We start from the raw sequence: 21,911 nt of genomic DNA on the forward strand, positions 1-21,911 counted from the left end.
ACTGAGGAGAGTAAGATAAGACATCCAATGACACAGATGAGCTTCTGGGTGCTAGTCCCAGATGTTAAAGGCATTCTCCTTGGATGCTTTTATTTCCTCATTGAGGTGAAGTAAGAGGGCAAGAGCATCTGCCGAACATGAGGAGAGGGTCAAAGACCTGAGAAGAGAAGTGAAGATTCTGAAGAACCAAATGAGGAATAGAAAAGGGCACTGGCTAATAATAAGTAAAATGATTGACAAGTGCATGGACGGCTCTGCTAAAATTGAAAACTAAAGTTACAGTGGTGCCAATAAGCACATGCTTATACATTTTTCAAAAAATGCCCAGCTCCTGTGTGTAGGACCAGAGAACAAGGGACATTGGTTCATTTCTGCCTTCTGTAGATCCCAGAATTAGAACCTAAATCAAATTTGTTTTTTTCAGGTTCATCCTTCTTTTCATGGCATACCTTTTCAAATATAATCCAAAAGGATACTCAAGTTGACCACAAGTTTAGAGGAAACCTGATATCTCTGGTTTTCCTTCCGACCTCATCACAGTCATCTGCCACTGTGCTTCCTAGACTCCATTCAAGCAAGCATCATGATCCTGCTCTCTTTTTTTCTGCTTAGAAATTCTGGAGAGCACATATTCTACACAGAGAGTCTATGTCATAGACCATTTGTGTCACTTGAAATGAATTTTAATGGAAAGGATTTAAAACCCTCAGCAATTCAAGTGAGATTCTAGCTTCTGAGCTCTCTAGTTAATTCATGGAGAGTTTTGGCTGTAGTAATTAGTTGATTCCTCCTTGGTCACCTTTCTGTCCATTTATTCACCCACCCATTCAAAGAAGAGACAGGAAAGATGTTTATTGGACATAGTTATGTGTAAAACACTGAGGTGGTATTGGGAATGCCATCTTCCTTGCCCTCATGGTCTTGGATTCTGCAGGGGATCCAAAAATTATAGTTACACAACTTATTGCTTAACTATAATTGTTGCATGTGTTACAAGTATAATACATGAATTCCTTCTTTCTAGTTTTACCTAATATAAATTTATTAATGTAATAAATTAACCATTGGCATATTTTTTGGTGCTTAGAGAGTAAAATTTTGGGCCACTTGGAACACTTAGCTTTTTATAATAACTAATTCTCTATGGTTAGGGAGAGCCATTCATTTAATATACATCAAATACACACATTTATTTATTAGTGCAAATATATGACGATATCCTTAGGCATGCACATACATATATGCATACTTATACATACGTATTCCTGCATGCATATTTCATATACTGCCTAAGTTTATTGATTTATAATTTTAACGAGACATTTTAAAAGTAAAGTCCTTAGGAGAAAATTTCAAAGAAGAAGCCAGATATTGCTGTTAGCAAAATATTTAGCATTAACCTTCTCTTTTTTCCCTTCATAGCAACTACTGCTGCCATGGCAACCTCTCCCCCCAGCATATGAGAGCTTTTCGAATGAAAAGCACAAGACCTTGGAGACTTCAAATGTCTTCTGTACAAAGCAGTCTGAACCCTTTACCCTGGAGCCATTACCATCCTGTGCCTCAGAAGGACTGGCTACACCGTTTAATTTATTATGTCCTGCTTTTCTCTCCATTCAATCAATATTTCTCCAGAACGGCAGGAGAGGGAAAACCTTTTACATTTCCTTGCACAGAGTAGGCTCTCAAGAAATAGGCTTCTTTTTTATTACTCAATTGATGGGTTCCAAACATATTTCATATGAATTTAAATAAATGAGGCATTTAAACTCACTAATTTCTTCTAATTGTGCTCTTCATTCCCTCATTCTCTGGTTGGAACCATATTAATTACTACTGAGCCACAAAAGTGCCATTATCACTTCTGCCCTAGGCCTTTGTTCATCCTTCTATCTCAGACTCCTTCTGCTCCCCAAACACCCTGCTTTCCCTCACCAACCTAGGTAATTCTTACTTATCATTCAGCTCTCATATGAGCGCTCCCTCCCTCAGGAAGCCAAGAAACACTAACAAGGAGCTGGGCATTACTTATAAATGGTGCTGCAGTGTCCTGTGCTGGCCACTGTCATGGAATTGATCACAGTGATCTGAAATTTCCTTTTTATTTTTCTATCCCCCTAACCAAGAACTAACTCTTGTACTTTTTGTAAGCCCAGCTGTATTCCCAAGGCCAGGGCTCCAGTGGTGTCATTCTACAAATATTGAGTGCCTACTAAGTGCCAGCCACTATGCTGTGACCACCTTCAGTCTTAAATAAGACTGACCAAGTTGCTGCAGTAATAAAGCTTACACTGAATGGGAGGAAGACAGAAAATAAACACATGAAGAAATTAGTAAGATGGTTTCAGAGAATAATTAAGTGCCCAAAAAGAAATAAGGCACAGTAATGGGATAGAATTACTGGCAATGTACAGAATAATTTCTAGAGAATAATCAGGCAAGATGTCTCAGTGGAGGTGATATTTAAGCTGGGACACAAATGATGAGAAGAAATCAGCCAAGAAAAGTACTTGGGGAGCACATTCCAGGCAGAGGAAATAGCACTTGCAAGCAACAAGATCGCACTGGGCGTGTGTGTGAGTACACGGCTGGGGGAAATGAGTGACGGGAGAGAGGTATGAACTGTGCTTGGGGACGTGGACAGACGTCCCATCAAGAGGGTTTGTAGGTCATGGTGAGAAGCAGGATAAATCTAAGCAGGGCCAAAATGTAATCTAAAAGAACTGAAATTTTTCTCTGACCTTCTTTCCAGACATTGAAAAAAAAAAGGTAATATTTATTGGATGTACACAGTATGCCAGGAACCATGCCAAGTGCTTTCCATGTCATAGCTCATTGAATCCTATTAACAATTCTATGAGGTAGAATTTGAAAGATGACGAAATTGAAGCACAGAAAGGCTAAGCAACTCCCCAAGAGCCCAGGGCCAAGAAGTGGTATGGCCAGAATTTGGATCTTATAATCTGATTCCAGAATCCATACTCTTATCTGCTGTGGCAAGATTTTGTCCAGTGTCTTACTGGAAGTCACACTATGGCACAAATAAATTTGGAAGTAATATCCTGGCTTCTGGAATTGCAGTTTGATGTACTCATTATAATGGACTCTGTGGTCACCAGTGACTGCTTATGGGATGTCATTACCACCATCATCAAGATTAAATATTTAATGAGCATCTGTCACCCGCAAAATTTGTGGCTAAGCACAGTAAGGATTAAAAAGGACACAATATGGTTTCTGTTCAGCTACCTTGCAGTTTGGTTGGTGAGCTAAAACAGCTAAATTTTAAGGCCCGTAAACTTCTCTCCTGAATGATAGGTTGCAGAGCAAAGCAGAGGCCACTGAGATCACCGTACTCTGGGATTGTCTGTGAAGACCTGAGTAGGTCTGGAAGAGGTGGTGCGGAAGGAAATGGAAGACTTACTAGATGGAGAAAAAAGCAAAATGGAAAGATCTGTGTAGAGGAGTTGTAGGTACTAAGGTGTAAAAGGGACTCCACATGGTAAAGAGAGCCCCAGACAATGGACAATCAAAACGGCTTTGCTGCCTCCTACCCTCACTGCTCCCTGATCCCCAATCCCTTCCCAGTCTATAACGTCAGAGGCTGGGAATTTGAGGGGGGAGGGTGGCAGGAACCTGTGTTCTTGAAGCCAAGGTGGGATGCTTTTCCTTCTCCTTACCATGAAGAAGGGTAGAGAGATGCTTGCACTCCTCCTTGCCAAGACAAGGGAAGGAAGCACCAACATAATCGCTCCTAAAAGTTAGAGGACCTGCTAAAAGAGACTGACATCTCTTCTCCAGTTGCACCTCTGCTTAGGTCATAGGCTTATTGTTCACTCACTTAGAAAAAAGGGTTGGAGAAAGACAGCAGGATGGAGGGAACGCAGTGGGATGGAACACCCTGTAGGCCCAGTCTTTGTTCTGCCAAGAACGAGTTTCCCGTGTGTCAATGACTGCCACTAAGGGTGGAACATTCCTGCCAGGACTTCGCTTTGTTCTGGTTTTCCCTATAAGGAGTTTGAGATGACATCTATGTACTTACATTCAAATTCTAAAAAAGTTAATAACTCAGATTAAATAAGTAAATAAATAAATCAGGTTAAATGAATCAAAAGCACTTTCATTGGAGCTGGTCAAGGAAAGTGCCACGGCTCCTCACAGTGTTAAAATTGATCAAAACCAGGGCCAGCCTGGTGGCGTAATGGGTAAATTCATGTGTTCCACTTTGGTGGCCCTGGGTTCGCAGGTTCAGATCCCAGGTGCAGACGTAGCACCACTAGTTGAGCCATGCTGTGGCGGCATCCCAGATAAAATAGAGGAAGATTGACACAGATGTTACCTCAGTGAAAAATCTTCCTCAAGCAAAAAGAGGAAGATTAGCAATAGATGATAGCTCAGGGCCAATCTTCCTCACCAAAAAAAAAAAAAAAAAAAAAACCAAAACCCAAAACAAAACAAAAAAATGATCAAAACCAATTATACAACTAAACAAAATGAAACTGAAGAATCTAAGTTTGGGCAGCTTTTCCTTCAAGCTAACAAATAAGATGTTTTGCCCAAATTTCCCTGGAAACTATGATTCCTGTTACCTTGATGATGTAGGCTATATACTGAAAATTAATTACTCCATGGGTAAGAATGAAGTGAAACATAGAGACATTAAAAAATATAAAACAAATCCCAAAGAGCTTGTTCTGTACACTAACTGTTTTAACGGTGCCCAGTAGACTTAATGGTGAAGATATTTTGCTTACGAAGCTCCTCCTGGAAAAGCCAGACCCATCTTTCTGCCAATCTTTCCTCATTCAAGGTTAGCAATTATAGCAGATCAGTCTCAGAGTTTCCTTTTGTGCTATTAAGAATCATATAGCTTACCAGACAACCACCATTACCCCGAATACCTTTCCGATAATTCAATTTAATTTATTTTTACCCAGCTCAGGTAAAAGATAAAAAGATGTAAAGAGCGATGAAGCCCCTAAAGTCAGCAGATTGTTGGGAATGGGACTCTAATTGGCCAGCATGCTTGCCGCTTCCCACCAGCAGCTGGGCCTGGACTGGAACCGGCTCTACTCACCCTAGTGCCCCAGCCGTCTCATCAACCCCCGATACAGCTGTGGCTGTGTTCTCACGCCTCCTCTGGCAGATGGGAAATGGCATTTTAGGGAGTAAGTGGCGTATTACACGGTGACCTTCCTCGGTGAAAAAGGTCACATATATTAAAAAGATGGCTCCCCTGGGTTCTTGAAATTTTCTGTTACTTCTAGGAAGGGTTTTTCTTTCTTCCTTTTTTTCTGCCAATGCTTTCTGAGGCCTCCAGGTGGCACATTTAATCACAAATTGCCCTTCTTTGCAGTTGAGGGGGAAGGGAGTGTAATGAGATCTGCATCAATGGCTCCTCTCCCCCAAAATAATCTTTCTACAATATCTATTTTTTCCTATGATTTCCCTATTTATTCAAAGTTTTATTTTTAGGTAAATGCAATATGAAATATTCTATGCCATTCATTTATCACTTAAGTATTACCTTATTTTGTAACACTTCACACTAGAATAAATCAATTAAATCTAAGTGAAATATTAGCAAAGGGAACTGGAGAGACCCCATGAGAAATAGCAGGAAGGACTGGAAACAATATTTGATGGAAGAGGGGAACTTGATGGTTGTTTTACTTAATTAGGTGTGTGACCTTGAACCATTTGCTTAACGTTTCTGGGCCTGAAACTCCTCATTTGGGAAATTAAAAAAAAACGTAATTCCCTTCTAACATGGCACTTCTTTCTTAGCAGTTCCTGTATGATGTGAATGAATATTTGTGACTTAAAACTAATTTTACTTGAAATTTGAATAGATAAGATATAATACATTAGAGGGATACATTAATTACCCTGGTTTGGAACCCTAATGTAGAAGTTGTTACTGCTTGTTATGCATTCTGGTTCTGAACCAGTCAGAACACCACTAAGTGGACAAAAAATTACTCCCAATGATACTATGGCAATATTTGTCACCTTTAAACTAACCATACTTACTAAGCAAAAAGCCTAGAAACCTGTAAAAATTAATGTTTGTTGAACTTATTTTTTCTTACATATTTGGACTCAAGTTCATCCCTTGAATTTATAGTATATAAATTCCAGAGTCAAGGTAGTGATGACATATATATGGTTTGTCAACATTGGTGGAAGATAAAATTTATTGAAACATGGAAATTTATTTTTAAAGTATGCTTTCTCTTTAATATTTTTCTTAAAGTAAAAATTTTGGGGCACTGATCTAATAAGAATTTTTTAAGGAAATATAGAAGAGAGCAAATATTTTAGTAGTTAAATTTTCATTTACATTTTACTATAGTGAATGTGAAAATCACTTATTCAATTAAATAAAATGAAATTAATAGTTTGATAATGAATCTAAGGATATATGCTACTACTTTTCATGCTTTGAAATAAAGAGTTCATGATTCCTACATCACTTACAAAAGTAATGGGTAGTCCAGAGTTAAATATACTTCAGCCTGCTACAAATAATAAGTTACAGGTTTCCCTCGCTGTCCAAAAGTAGAGTGAACCTGTGAAATCCTCGTAAGCTGAAATGGCAAAGCAAAGAAGCAATTACCATTAATTTATATGGAACAATTTTGTGAACGTTCCCAGACACTGAAAATAACCTCCCAAAATAAATCTAGATGAAGCACAGATGCTCACAGACACTGTTCGAAACTATGGCAGCTTGATGCTGAGTGTAGTTCCCGGGGAAGGCGCTTGGCAGCGCCTCTCTCCCCGCTTGGGGTGCGCTGCGTCTCTAGGCTTACTGCAAAACAAACACGACGCTATTTTCGCTTTTGACCTTTTTTCGTGAAAGCGAAAATCTTCCTCAAATTTCTTTCCTTTAGCGAAAACAGGTACTAATGTAGGTCTTTCGTAAAAGCAAAGCGGCATAAAGCGAACTTTCAGATAGCGGGGGCTGGAGGGACCTAAGTGCAGTTATGTCTTCTGTTAAAGGCGCTGTGTTGCTGTGTATGATTTCGAAAGGAATCTTCACATGGAATTTGTTTTCAAATATTATTTCAGATTAAGCTTGATTGTTATATTGGACTTTGATGTCTCCAATGTGATGTTTACATTGGATAATTAGGAAACATTTCATAAATATATGTGTGTGTTTGCATAGAGAAATTTTTTAAATGTGTAAAGAATAATTGCAGATTTGGTTAAAGCCTTAACTCCAATCCCTTTCTACTTCTATTCTTCCTAAAGAATAGTGTAAATAATCTCCATACATCAAAAATGATCCCAAATGGTAACTCAATGTCAGTGTACCATTGGACGCACCTTAATTTCCCCACTGATTTGGAAGGCCACCCCAACAATCTGTCAAGCTCTGATACATATTTTGATCTTGTTTCTAGCTTCTCTGTTGCACCGTATTTGTCTGCCTGTCCTGCCCTTAACTAACACCCCAATGCTTGAACTGCTGTAGCTTTATGGAGAGCCTTAACATGGGGGGTCCAACATCACTGTTACTGTTCTTCTTGCCCCTTGCCCCCTTCTTACTAGAATTAAAATATTTCTTTCCTATTTTTACCTTTATTCTTCCCCGTTAATTTTAGTATCTCTGTATGATATTCTGTAATTCAAAAGATTTCAGGATTTGAATGAATTTGTATTGAAATTATACATTAATTTGGGACTATTTATAACCTTGATGATATTGAATCTTCCCACTAAAAATATAATACAAGTCCACAATCTGTAATCTAATTTCAGAAATGTAAATAGTATAAAAAGTAAAGTTTTAAAAGTATAAAAAATAAAGTTTTCTTAATGTATTTATTTATAAATCTGACCGGAACCAATTCATTTTGTGACAAAACATGATCTGATGTGATCCTAGTCTATTTAGAGACTTTACATATCCCATTTACTGTGCATATTTAAATATGTGGCTGTGGAAATATTATTGCACTTGAGGACAAGACAATGTTCCAATTCAAACGGAGTGCTGCACATTATACAGTGCATTTGTTTGAGTTTTTAATTGACATATTGTAGATAGAAAGTATATAAATTATAAATGTATAATTTTATAAATTTTCACAAAGCGAATTGACCTGAAACCACCATTACAGATCAAGGAAGATAGACTCTCTTGTCTCTCAGAAGACTCTCTCATGTCACCTCTCAAAGGAAACACTACACTGACCTCTAATACTAAAGAACAGTTGTCCTGTGTTTCACCTTTCTAAAAATGTAATTGTTTATCATATTAGTATAATAGGAGAAACTTTATGTGGAGTATATAGGAACTATCTGTACTGTGTCACATTTCTATAAATCTAAAGCTATCTAAGACAAAAAGTTTAATAAAAATGTTTCCTAGGTCTAATTTCCTTCACTAAACATTATGTTTGTAAAATTTATCTAAGTTTTACATAACAAAAATTTATTCATTTACATTGAACAGTATTCCATTGTATTAATACACAACAAGTTATCAAATTTACTGATGATAATACTTGTGTTGCTTTTAGGTTGTTTTTTGCTATTACTGATAATGCTAATATCATATTCACTGAAGAAGGCTTCTGGTCATAGAAACTTAATTGTGGAAAGGTTTTAATTACATGTCTAATTCCTTGACTAAGGTATAGGATAAAACAGATTTTCTGTTTCTTCTTGTGTGAGTTTTGGCAAATTTTGTTTGACAGGAATTTATCCTTCATCTAACTTATCAGAATTATTGGGACAAACATAATATCTTTCTTGTATTTGTAGGATCTGTAGTGATGTCTACTTTGTCATACTTGATATTGTTTATTTGTGCCCTTTTCTTTTTTTCCCCTTTACTTTGTCTTGCTTATGCTTTATCATTTTAACATCTACAAAGAAAACTCATTGGATTTAGTCTTCTCTAATGCATGATTGTTTTCTATTTCACTTATTTCTATCTGTAGCTTTATCATTTCCTTCTTTCTACTGTCTTTGGGTTTAATTTACTGGGCTTTTTTTTTTGTAACTTTTTGAGATTGCCACTTCAGTCATTAAATTTGAGTGTTTCTACTTTTCTAAAACGTGTGTAATGCTATAAACACCATTCTAAACAAAGCTATCCCACAAATTGTGATGTGTTACATTTTCATTATCATTCGGTTCCAAATATTTTCCAATTTTCTTGTAGTATCTTTTTTGAGCTATTTACTATTTAGAAGTATATTTTTACAAAGTATCTGGGGAATTCTTAGTTACTTTTTTAAAAAAAAATAATTACTATCTTAATTCTGTTTTGGAATAGCCGTAATTTTGATTCTTTGCAATGTTTTGAGATTTGCTTTATAAATGATCATGAAGTCAGTTTCTATAAATGCCTCACATTCACTTGAAGAGAATGTGACTTTTTTATCTGTTGGGTACAGTATCATATACATATAAATTAGATTGTGTCATTTTGTTCAGATTTTCTATATCTTTATTGACTTTTTGTCTACTTATTCTTTCAATTGCTGAGGGAGAGGTGTTAAAATCTCTTACTATAATTATGGATTTTAGTTCTCTCAACTTTTCTTATAAACTGAGGCTATGATTTTTAGTACATATACATTTATAAGTATAATATCTTCCTTATAGATTGATCATTTTCTCGTTATAAAATATCTCCCTTTAACTCTAGTAATTTTTTAACTTTCTATCTACTTTGTCTGATATTATGTCAACATACCAGCTTTCTTTCTGTGTTATTCCATTCATATTTCACTCTTTCTATATCCTTACATGTAAGATGTTTCAACTACAAGTGAGTTTCTAAGAATCTGGTCTGACACTTTTTCTCTTTAATTGGAAAGTGTACTGTATTTACCTCTAACTGATTTTGGTAGATTCTGTTATTTCTTCTCAGTTCTTTCTTTCTTCCCCATCCTTGCCATTCTTCATAGTGAGCTGAGTGTACATCCTGTTTCAGTGACTTTAGATTTCTCCATTTGTCTTTTGACCATTGCGATGTGGGTAAAATTATCTCTGTCTCTCGCCCTCCTTCTCTCTGTCATGGGAACATCACACCACAGATAAGAAGTGCTTTTGCAGCCTGAGTCCCAGAATAAGAAGATAGAAGGGGCAAACCAGAACCCAACCAACAGCCTGGAGCTGAGCTGCCACAGTCTGCTTTCCAGCTGTTAATGAGCAATGCGAGCACAAAAGAAATATTTTTCAAGCCAGGGAGATTTTGAGGCTGTTTTTGTATACATATAATCTAATGAAAGCTGATTAATCTAGAAAATGGGACCAGAAATGTAGTGTTGCTATAGAAAAATGTAAAATACGTGTCATTGGCTTCTGGGTGGGAAAATTGTTACAGGAGACAGAAAAAAAAAATGGCCACACAAGCTATGCCGTGTCAAAACATTTGATAAGATTATTGCCTGTGGGGTTCCAGTTCAAGATAGCAACCTAGGAAGATCCTAAATTCACCTCCTCCCATGGACACAACAAATCTACAGCTATAGCTGGGAAAATTGCCTCTGAAAAAAAAAAAAACTGGTGGAGTGACCCCTTCACATCGGGCAAACAAGAGGGAAATCATATCGAAGTGAGTAGGAAAGGCTGAGACACAATCTCGCCATAAATCCCACCCCAGCACAGTGGCCTATAATCGAGAGGGACCTCAAAACCTGGAGCTTCTCCCCAAGGAGCAAGGAATTCATACTCCCCATTGGGCATTCCAACTTTTAAGACTGGCACCTGAGAGATGAGCCCCTAAAACATCTGTATTTGAAGACCAATGGGACTCACACTCAGGAGACCCATGGGGCTCTGGTGAACTGAGGAATGTCTCTTAAAGGGCCTGTGCAGACTCACAACCGCCCCCCACCCCCGGCCCCCGCCCAGGGCCCAGTGCAAATGTAGCCCTTTGAAAAGTTCCCAGACTTTATGCAAAAAAGACTCATTTCCCAATTTTAAATCATGGGTCTAAGGAGCAGAGGCCTGCTGGAATACCCTCCAGGGATGGAGGCTGATGGGTGCCATATTCCTGCTCCTCCTCTGCCTTGCTAAAGCCTACAGGCATCACTTTTTTCTTTTTTTTAAATTTCCCTTTTCCTTTCCCTCTCTCTCTCTCTCTCTTTTTTTTTTTTTTTTTTTGCCTTTTTTTGGTAAGTACCATCTTTACGCTCTCCCTCTACCTAACTCCAGATTGCCAGTATCTCCCAGAAGGGAGCTTCTGCACATCTGGTGCCTTGGTTTTTATGTCTGGTGACCCAGTTTCTATGTGTACCACCTAGGAGATGCCCCTTGATCTCCTGGCTCTGGAGGCCAGGGGTCTTACATTCCTGGGTCCTATGAGACTGTAACAGAGAGACAGTTCTTGGCAGATGACCACTCCCAAGGAACTGCTCAGATAGCAGACTGAAACACATCTCCAGTCTTTCTGAGAAAGAGGCCTTTTTAATTACCCAGGAGCTTTAGTCTGATGAGCAGGCTTCCGGTCTGGCACACTTATAGGAACCTACAGAGGTGCTCTCAGTGTCTGCAATCCTTGTACTTTCCCTCTGCCTTGCTCCAGCTCGCCTATATCTTACGGAAAGGAACTTATACCCTTCTCTGGTGCCCTGATGTTTTGTGTCTGCTTCCAGGGGACACCTCTACATTGCCTGGCTCCAGTGGCTGGTGGGACTTATGCTCACAGGTCCCACAGACTGTAACCAATGGAGAAAACATTCTTAATCAGCTACCACCCCTAGGACACAGCAAGAGGCAAGAGAATCAGGAGCTCAATCTTTCTGGAAAGAAGCCTGTTAGCTTATCATCACAGCTCCAGCCTGAGGGGCAGTCTTCTAACTAAACAAATGTTTAAGGGCAGACTCTAAGCCTCTCCTGAGACCTCAAAGGGTGGGCACTATCCTCGCTCTTTCCCTCTGCCATGCTCAAGAGGACCAGCACTTGTTGAAGGGGAACACTTGTACATGCCTGGTACCCCAATTTTTATATCTGGTGCCCTGGTTTTTGCAGCTGCTGCCCAGAGGATATCCCCTGATTGCCTGGCACTAGCGGCCAGAGGGCTTGTGCTCCTGTGTCCCACGGGATTATAATAATCAGAGAGATAGTTCTTGGCAGTCTACCACCCCCAGCGCACTGCATAGACAGCAGACTAAAACACTCACTGTCTTTCCTTTCTGTGAAAGAGGCCTACCTGCTATTCCTGAGGCTTTTGCCTTAGAGCCAGGCTTCAGGTTTGACATACAGGCTATGGAGGTGCTCTCAGGGAGCATAGAGCAGGGGATGCCATTTTTGTGCTCTCCCTCTGCCTCAATACAGCTCACCAGCATCTTCCAAAAAGAAGCTTATATGCTCATCTGGAGCCCTGATTTTTGTGACTGCTGCCCAGGGGACACCTCCAGATTGCTTGCCTTGTAGGGCCAGTGAGGCTTATGCTTGCAGTCCCACAGGAGTGTGTGTATTTTCATTCTTTAAAGCTGTTGCCTGAAGGTTTGGCTTCCAATCCTCCTGAATCTAGGAGCTGCTGAGATTTTCCTCTTTGGGACACTGACTGGTCTTGACCACCCTCTACTACTGGGAATTATTAAAAATAAAACAGACTGCTTGGACGTTCACAAAAGTTTGAGAGAAAACTAAGAGCTAGGGCATGGTTGAACAATAATGATCATCTCCTATGCAAGGCTAACCCTTCAAGACTGGGAGAAGAGGCTGTTTCATCTAATGAATAGAAACCAACACAGAGAGTCAAACAAAAGGAAGAAACAAAGGAATATGTTCCAAATGAAAGAATAAAATAAAACCTCATGCAGCCACTGTGGAAAACAGTATGAAGTTTCCACATAAAATTAAGAATACATCTACCATATGATCCAACTATTGCACTACTGAGTATCTATCCAAAGAACTTGAAAACACAAGTGCATAAAGATACATGCACCCCTGTGATCATCGCAGCATTGTTCAGAATAGCCAAGACTTGGAAACAACCTAGGTGCCCATCAAGGGACGAATGGAAGAGGAAGATGTGGTATATATACACAATGGAGTACTACTCAGGCATAAGAAAGGATGAAATCCAGCCATTTGTTACAACATGGATGGACCTTGAGGGTATTATACTAAGTGAAACAAATCAGAAGGAGAAAGTCAAATACTGTATGATCTTACTCATCAGTAGAAGATAAAAACAACAACAAACAAATAGCAAGAGAGATTGGATTGGTGGTTACCAGAGGGGAAGGCGGGAGGGAGGAGGGTGAAAGGGGTGACTAAGCACACATGTGTGGTGATGGATTGTGATTAGTCTTTGGGTGGTGAACATGATGTAATCTACACAGAATTCAAAATATATTATGATGTACACCTGAAAGTTATCCAATGTTACTGCAATAAAAAAGAGAGAAAAAATAAAATAAAATATTGGAAAAAAAGAACAAAACAAACTCTCAAAAAAAAATTTAATGAAATTGAGATAAGTAATTTATCTGATAAAGAGTTCAAAGTAATGGTCATAAAGATGCTCACCAAACTTGGGAGAAGAATGGATGAACGCAGTGAGAACTTCAACAAAGAGATAGAAAATATAAGAAAGTTCCAAACAGAAGTCACAGAGCAGAAGAATACGATAACTGCACTGAAAAATACACTACAGGGGTTCCATAGCAGACTAGATGAAGCAGACAAAAGGATCAGTGAATTTGAAGACGGGGCAAAGGAACTCACCAAAACAGAGTAATAAAAAGAAAAACGAATGAAAAAAAGTGAAGATAGCTTAAGGGTCTTATGGGACAACATCAAGCAGATTAACAGTCACATTATCAGAGTCTCAGAAGGAGAAGAGAAAGAGAAATGGACAGAAAACATTCGAGGAAATAATGGCTGAAAACTTCCCTAACCTGGGAAAAGAAACATCCAGGTCCAGGAATCCTAGAGAGTTTTAAATAATATTAACCCAAGGAGACCCACACCAAGACATATTATAATTAAAACATCAAAAGTTAAACACAAGGAGAGAATCTTAAAAGCAGCAAGAGAAAAATAACTTGTCACATACAAGTGAATCCCCAAGAGATTATAAGCATACTTTTCAACAGAAATTTTGCAGACCAGAAAGGAGGGGCACAATATATTCAAAGTGCTGAAAGGAAAAAATTTCCAACCAAGAATACCATACCAAGAAAAGTTATTCAGAGTTGAAGGAGAGATAGTTTGCCAGAGATGTAAAAGCTAAAACATTTCATCACCACTAAATCAGGCTTACAAGAAATGTTAAAAGAACTTCTTTAAGCTGAAAAGAAGGGATGCTAATTAGTAACAAGAAAACATAGGAAAGTCTAAATCTCAGTGGTAAAAGAAAATACATAGTAAATGTAGGGGATTAATCACTTATAAATCTAGTATGAAGGTTAAAAGACTAAAGTAGCAAAAATAGCTATAACTATAATAATTAATTAAGGAATAAACATGACAAAAAGATGTAAAATGTGACATTAACAACATAAAACACAAGGGGCGGAAAATAAAAATGTAGAGCTTTAGAATGTGTTCAAACTTAAGTCATCAACTTAAAATAGACTGCTATAAGTAAAAGTTGTTATATGTAAGCCTCATGGTAACCACCAAGCAAAAACCTCTGGTAGATAAATAAAAGATAATAAGAAAAGAATCTAAGCATACCAGTAAAGAAAGTCATCAAACCACAAAGGAACAGAGCAAGAGAAAAAGAAAAGAATAGAAAAATGACAAAATAGCCAGAAAACAATTAACAAAATGCCAATAAATACAGATCTATTGATAACTACTTTAAATGTAAATGGACTAAATTCTCCAATCAAAAGACATAAAGGGGCTGAATGGATAAAAAAAGAAAACCCATCTACATGCTGCCTACAAGAGACTCACTTCAGATGTAAGAACACATAGACTAAAAGGGAAGGGATAGAAAAAGATATTCCATGCAAACAGAAACCAGAAGAAAGCTGGGGTAGCTATACTTATATAATAAAAATAGACTTTAAAACAAAGACTGTAATAAGAGACAAAAAAGGGTATTATGTATTGATAAAGGAGTTAATACAACAAGATATAATGTTGTAAATATTTATGCACTCAACTTAGGAGCAGCTAAATATATAAAGCAAATATTAGTAGGCCTAAATAGAGAAATAGACAGCAATATAATAATAATAGGGGAGTTTAATGCCCCACTTACATCAATGGATAGATCATCCAGACAGAAAATCAATCAGGAAACATTGGCTTTAAATGACATGTTAGACCAAATGGACTTAACAGAACATACAGAACATTCTATCCAAAAGCAACAGAATACACATTCCTCTCAAGTGCACATGGAACATTGTTCAGGATAGCTGATACCTTAAGCCACAGAACAAGTCTTATAAAATTTAAGGAGACTGAAATCATATCAAGCATCTTTTCTGACCACAATGTTATGAAAGTAGAAATCAATTATGAGAAGAAAACCGGAAAACCCACAAATATGTGGACACTAAACAGCATGCTACTGAACAACTAATGGGTCAATGAAGAAATTAAAAATAAAATAAAAAATTGCTTAAGATAATCAATAATGGAACTACAATATACCACAACTTATGCAATCCAACAAAAATAGTTTTAAGATGTAACTTCATGGTGATAAATGCCTACCTCAAGAAACAAATCAAATAAACAACCTAACTTTACTCCTCCAGGAACTAGAAATAGAAGAACAAACAAAGCTCAAAGATAGTAAAAAGAAGGAAATAACAGAAATTAGAGCAAAAATAAATGAAATAGAGACTAAAAAGACAATAGAAAAGATCAATGAAACTAAGAGCTGGTTCTTTGAAAAGATAAACAAAATTGAGAAAACTTTAGGTAAAATCACCAAGAAACAAAGAGAGAAGATTCAAATAAAATCAGAAATAAAAGAGGAGGTGTAACACTAATACCACGGAAAAACCAATGATCATGAGACTACTATGAACAATTGTATGCCAAAAAACAGAAAATATGAACAGACCAATTACCAAAAAGAGGATTAAGTCAGTAATTTTAAAACTCCATACAAATAAAAGTCCAGGGCAAGACAGGTTCACTAGTAAATTCCACCAAACATTCAAAGAAAAATTAACATCAGTCTTTCTCAAACTCTTCCAAAAATTAGAAAGGAAGGAACACTTCCAAATTCATTTTATGAGGCCAGCATTACCCTGATACAGAAACCAGACAAGGATACTGCAAGAAAAGAAAATTATAGGCCAATATCCCTGATGAACATAGTGCAAAAATCCTCATCAAAATATTAGCAAAATAAATTCAACAATACATTAAAAGATCACACAGCATGATCAAGTAGAGTTGTTTCCAGAGATGTAAGAATGTTTCAACATCTGCAAATCAATTAATGTGATACACCACGTCAACAAACTGAAGGATAAAAAGAATATGATGATCTCAATAGAAGATGCATAAAAAGCATTTGACAAAATTCAACATCCATTTATGATAAAATCTCTCAACAAATTGGGCATACAGGGAATGTACCTCAACATAATAAAGGCCATATATGACAAGTCCATATCTAACATCATACTCAATGGTGTAAAGCTGAAAATGTTTCCTCTAAGGTCAGGAAAAGTCAGGGATGCCCGCTTTCATCACTTTTATTCAACACAGAATTGGAAATCCTACCCGCAGCAATTAGGCAAGAAAAAGAAATAAAAGACATCAAAATTGGAAAGGAAGAAATAAAACTATCACTATTTTCAGATGAAATGACTTTATATATAGAAAACCTTGAAGACTCCACCAGAAAACTGTTAGTACTAATAAACAAATTCAGTAAAGTTGCAGGATACAAAATCAGTATACAGAAATCTGTTGCATTTCTAGACACTAATAACAAACTATCAGAAGGGGAAATTAAGAAAGCAATCCTAATTTACAATTACATCAGAAAGAATAAAATACCTAGGAATAAATTTAACCAAGAAGGTGAAAGACTTATACACTGAAAACTATAGGATAATGATGACAGAAATTGAAGAAGACACAAATAAATGGAAAGATAATCTGTGCTCATAGGTCGGAAGAATTAATATTGTTAAAATGCCCGTACTACCCAAAGCAATCTAGAGATTCAATATAATCCTTATCCAGATCCCAATGACATTTTTCATAGAATAGAACAAACAATTCTAAAATTTGTGTGGAACCACAATAGACCCCAAACAGCCAAAGCAATCTTGAGAAAGAAGAACAAACCTGGAGATATCATAATCTCTGAGTCCAAATTATACTACAAAACTATATTAATCACAGCAGAATGGTATTGGCATAAAAATAGACACATAGATCAATGGAACAGAATAGAAAGCCCAGAAATAAACCCATGCATATAAAGTCATTTATGTTACAACAAAGGAGCCAAGAATATAAAATGTGGAAAGGACAGACTCTTCAATAAATGGTGTTGGGAAACTGGACCACTGTCTTACAGCATACACAAAAACTAACTCAAAATAAATTAATGACTTGTATGGAAGATCTGAAACCACAAGACTCCTAGAAGAAAACATGGGTGGTAAGTCTTAGTGATGATTTTTCGGGCTTGACACCAAAAGAAAAAGCAATAAAAGCAAAAAGAAAAAATAAATGGGACTACATCAAACTAAAAAGCTTCTTAACAAAGGAAATCATGAACAAAATGAAAAGACAACCTACCGAATTGGAGAAAATATTTTCAAATCTTGTATCTGATAAGGGGTTAATATCCAAATACCTAAGTAACTCATACAACTTAATAGCAAAAAACCAAACAATTCAATTAAAAAAAAAGGCAGAGGATCTGAATAGACATTTTTCTAAGGAAGACATACAGATGGCCAATCAACAGGTAGGAGAAAAGATGCTCAACATTACTAATCATCAGGGAAATGCAAATCAAAACCATGGTAAGATATCACTTCATCCCTATAAAATGGCTATTATCAAAAAGACAAGAAATAATAAGTGTTGGTGAGGATGTGGCAAAGAGAACCCTTGTGCACTATGGGTGAGAATATAAATTGGTGCAGCCACTATGAAAACAGTATGGCAGTTCTTCAGCTAATTAAAAATAGAACTACCATATGATCCAGGAATTCCACTTCTGGGTGTTTATCCAAAGAAAATGAAAACACTAACTCGAAATGATATATGCACCTCACTGTTCATTGCCGCATTATTTACAATAGCCAAGATATGGAGAAAACTTAAGTGTCCATCAATGGATGAATGGATAAAGAAAATGTGGTGTGTGTATATATGCATATATATACATATATTTATTTATATTTTATTTATATTTATATATATTTATGTATTTATATATATAAACACATACAGGATGTGTATATATATATATATATATATACTCTGTATATATACTATATATATTTGCGTATATATATATATACAGTGTATATATACTATATATATATATGTATATATACACATACACTGGAATATTATTCAGCCATAAAAAATGAAATCTTACCATTTGTGACAACATGGATGGAGCCTGAGTACATTATACTGAGTGAAATAAGTCAGACAGAGTAAGACAAATACTGTAAGATCTCACTTCCATGTGTAATCTAAAAATAAATAAATAAAAAGTAACAAAATCAAGCTCATAGATACAGAGAACAGATTGGTAGTTGCCAGAGGTGAGGTGTGGGGGCAAAATGGCTGAAGGGAGTCAAAAGGTACAAACTTCCAGTTATAAAATATATAAGTCAGTGTGGTGAATATAGTTAGTAATACTGTTTTACATTTTTTAAAGTTGCTAAGAGAATAAGTCTTAAAAGTTCCCATCACAACAGGAAAAAAAAATTTGTAACTATGTGTGGTGATGGATGTTAACTAGACTTGTTGTGGTGATCATTTTGCAATATATACAAATATTGAATCATTATGTTGTACAACTGAAACTAATATAATGTATGTTAATTATATCTCAATTATAAAAAAAGAAAAAAATATTATTGCCTGTGATTACTTGGAAATAGACAAGTTACTTAACAAACTTATGACTTTGTCCAGTTCCTGGTAAGACATAGTGTTGATAACTTGGTTGCTTTTAGCTGCATTTCTTAAGCTTCAGAAAAGGATTGGTGTGTTTTCCAACAGGATGAAAGAGAAAGGAGAGAATCCAGACATTCTGTGTCTAACAGGGTGAAAACATGACAGTTACTCATCTTTGTTTAGCAGCCCTTGGTGAGGTTAATCTATCAAAGACTAGAATGAAAGACTTGGCTTTGGAATCAGATAGACCTATTTTCACATCCCAGCTCAACCCTTTATTTGCAATATGGTATGGTATATCAGTTAAGAAAGCTGGTTTATGCTCTGGTTATAAATAACTCCAAGAAGTCAGCAACTTAAAATAACAAAGTTTCTTTCTTAGTTAGGCCACGTATCCAACATGGGTGAACTGGGCACTCTGCTCATCACAGTCCTAGTCACTCAGGGTTCCACACTGATGGAGTCTCCAGTTCACCATATACTTCTATTGGGCAACATACTTGTAAAATGGTAGTATATTTATAATATAAAAGTATATTTAAGTATATAAATATATATTAAAAATAGATAAATGTGTGAGTGACTTTAAGAAAATAAATAAACCAGTATGTGCAACAAGGCAGTCTGAACATATTGAGTAAAGGCAACCTCATTCCTGCTTTCTTAGAGCCAGTGTGAATAAGATGGTAGAGTTTAATGGGAGTGCTAAATTTCAAGCAGGATTATTAGCATCCAGCTACAGTCACATTTAATCCACAATTTAAATATTTGTTCATCATTTATGTTTACGTCTTAATATTTATTAAAACCTAGGTATTTTTATTGATTATCTTTTTAACTCCTTTAATACCTCTAATGGCAACTGAGATACCAGGCACTGTGGTAGACAATAATTGATGATAGATGAGGCATAGTCCCTGACCTCAGTCAGTTTATAATCTCTAGAGGACCCATTGCAATAGCATGAGCCACGGCAGAGTTAAGTGCCACAGAAGATTCACAAAGCTCTAAGGACACATGGAGGGCTCTGCTAGAGAAAGGCTTCTGTATCGTAATGGTGGTGTTTTGCTTTTTATTTTGCCAGAGTTTGTTTTTAAAGTTTCATGACAACTTCATCTGGACTTATTCTTAACTGAAAGGTCTAGACTATAACTAATAATAACTAATATATGTAGAGCTTCAAACATGTGCCCAGCGTGTTCATTGCACCTTTACGCATGATCTCATTTAACCCTAACAAAGAGCCTTTGGGGCAGATGTTATTCCCCTATGTTAAAGATGAGCAAAATCAGGCTAAAAGGTTAAGAAATTTACTCAAGTTGGCAAGCCATAAAGTAGAACTGGAACTTGAAACCAACTAGTTTTAATCTAAAGCAATACTTTTGACCACAATGCTATGTTACTTCTTTTGAAGTCTGTAGAGAAAAAAAAGATTTCCACTTTTAATCTGTTCTAATTGGCTGCCCTTTCAGAGATTCTGATTTCTTATTTGTCCACCAAATTCGGAAATTCTAGGTGTCTTCCCTTAAAATGAATTCTCACAGTTTTGGATTTTTTTTTCTTATAACTGAGGCCCACAGCCCTGGTAGAGAACAAACTTTTGGAGCTCAGAGTCTCTCCTTTCCTCTCTTTTTAATACCATTTATTTTTCCCTTAGGTCTCTACAGAAGAAGGCTTGAGCCTGGCCCGAGAATATAACTGTGCTTTTTTTGAGACCTCTGCAGCCCTCAGATTCTGCATCGATGATGCCTTTCATGGTTTAGTGAGGGAAATCCGCAAGAAGGAGTCCATGCCATCCTTGATGGAAAAGAAACTGAAGAGAAAAGACAGCCTGTGGAAGAAGTTAAAAGGCTCATTGAAGAAGAAGAGAGAAAACATGACATGATATCCTTGCTTCTAACTCTCTTACTCTCGCTCTGAATTTTATCAGCTGGACAATTCCAAATGTTGCATTCTGCTTCAATATTCTCTGTCTTTCTGTCTGTCTCTCTCTCTTTAAATATCTGCCTATAGGTTAAAGCAAGATCTGCATAACTGTACCTCTTGAGAGAGTTTTGTTTTGCCCTTAACAGTTAGATGGATTTTGTCAATCAGCTGGATATGCTGTTTAGTTTTTACAATGTATTACTAAATAAAACTGACATTCCAATTGCCTCATTTCCCTTTAAAGAGTCTAGCTTCATTTGGTATGCTGTCTGGTTATAGAGGAAATATTCGAAATTGCAGACAGAATGATAAAAGGCTCAGGGGATCTGCCTTTGCCTGATAAGACTCCCGTTGTTTGCATTTCAGGAATCTCAGTAAATAATGAAGAAGCTCAGGAAACAATTCAGAGCAAGAGTCTGCAGCCTGGTCCTTCCTTAAGTGTCGAAGTCGTGGTACTTTTCAGTGGTACATTCCTCTGGGTGCTCCAGAGATGAACTTTAGAGGAATTATTAATAATAGGAACTGTTTGTGGGTCATTGGAGGGCTGAAATGAAATATCCTCATATTTACAGTGCTCTGTCCCTTAGGCTTTGGCAAAATTATCACAGGAAGTCACTGGGCTGCAGCAAAGGATATTCTCTTTGTAGCAGGAAAGCAGAGGCTAATATGAATTTGGTGGTTCATATACCCATAAAAGGACACCCCGCTCCCTCTCAGGGAGGAGTCCCTCTTAGGACTGCTTCACCTGCCTTAGGACCATCTGCAGTGCAAGAGGCTTGTTGACTCCAGAGACCCTATGTTATTCTTACATTGTCAAAATGGCCCCTCTCCTCCTGCTTGAACTATGAAACGCCACCAGTTAGAGGGCTTTTGTTCTTATTTGTTTTACAGTGAACTATTGTGTAAGATGAAATTGCCCATTC

At 36.9% G+C, this 21,911-nt stretch overlaps 1 protein-coding gene across 2 annotated transcripts in view; it reads left to right on the top strand.

Annotated features, from left to right (window-relative positions):
* Positions 1-21,228, top strand: part of RIT2 (Ras like without CAAX 2) — a 346,591-nt gene extending 325,363 nt beyond the window's left edge. For both annotated transcript variants that reach the window (XM_014834700.3, XM_070513134.1), the window contains one exon: positions 20,720-21,228. In XM_014834700.3, coding sequence (XP_014690186.1) covers positions 20,720-20,947 — 228 coding nt within the window. In that variant the 3' untranslated portion in view covers positions 20,948-21,228. The remainder of the gene's footprint in view (positions 1-20,719) is intronic.
* Positions 21,229-21,911: the final 683 nt, after the last annotated feature.

Source organism: Equus asinus, chromosome 7 (assembly GCF_041296235.1).
Source record: "Equus asinus isolate D_3611 breed Donkey chromosome 7, EquAss-T2T_v2, whole genome shotgun sequence".
Lineage (NCBI taxonomy): Eukaryota > Metazoa > Chordata > Mammalia > Perissodactyla > Equidae > Equus > Equus asinus.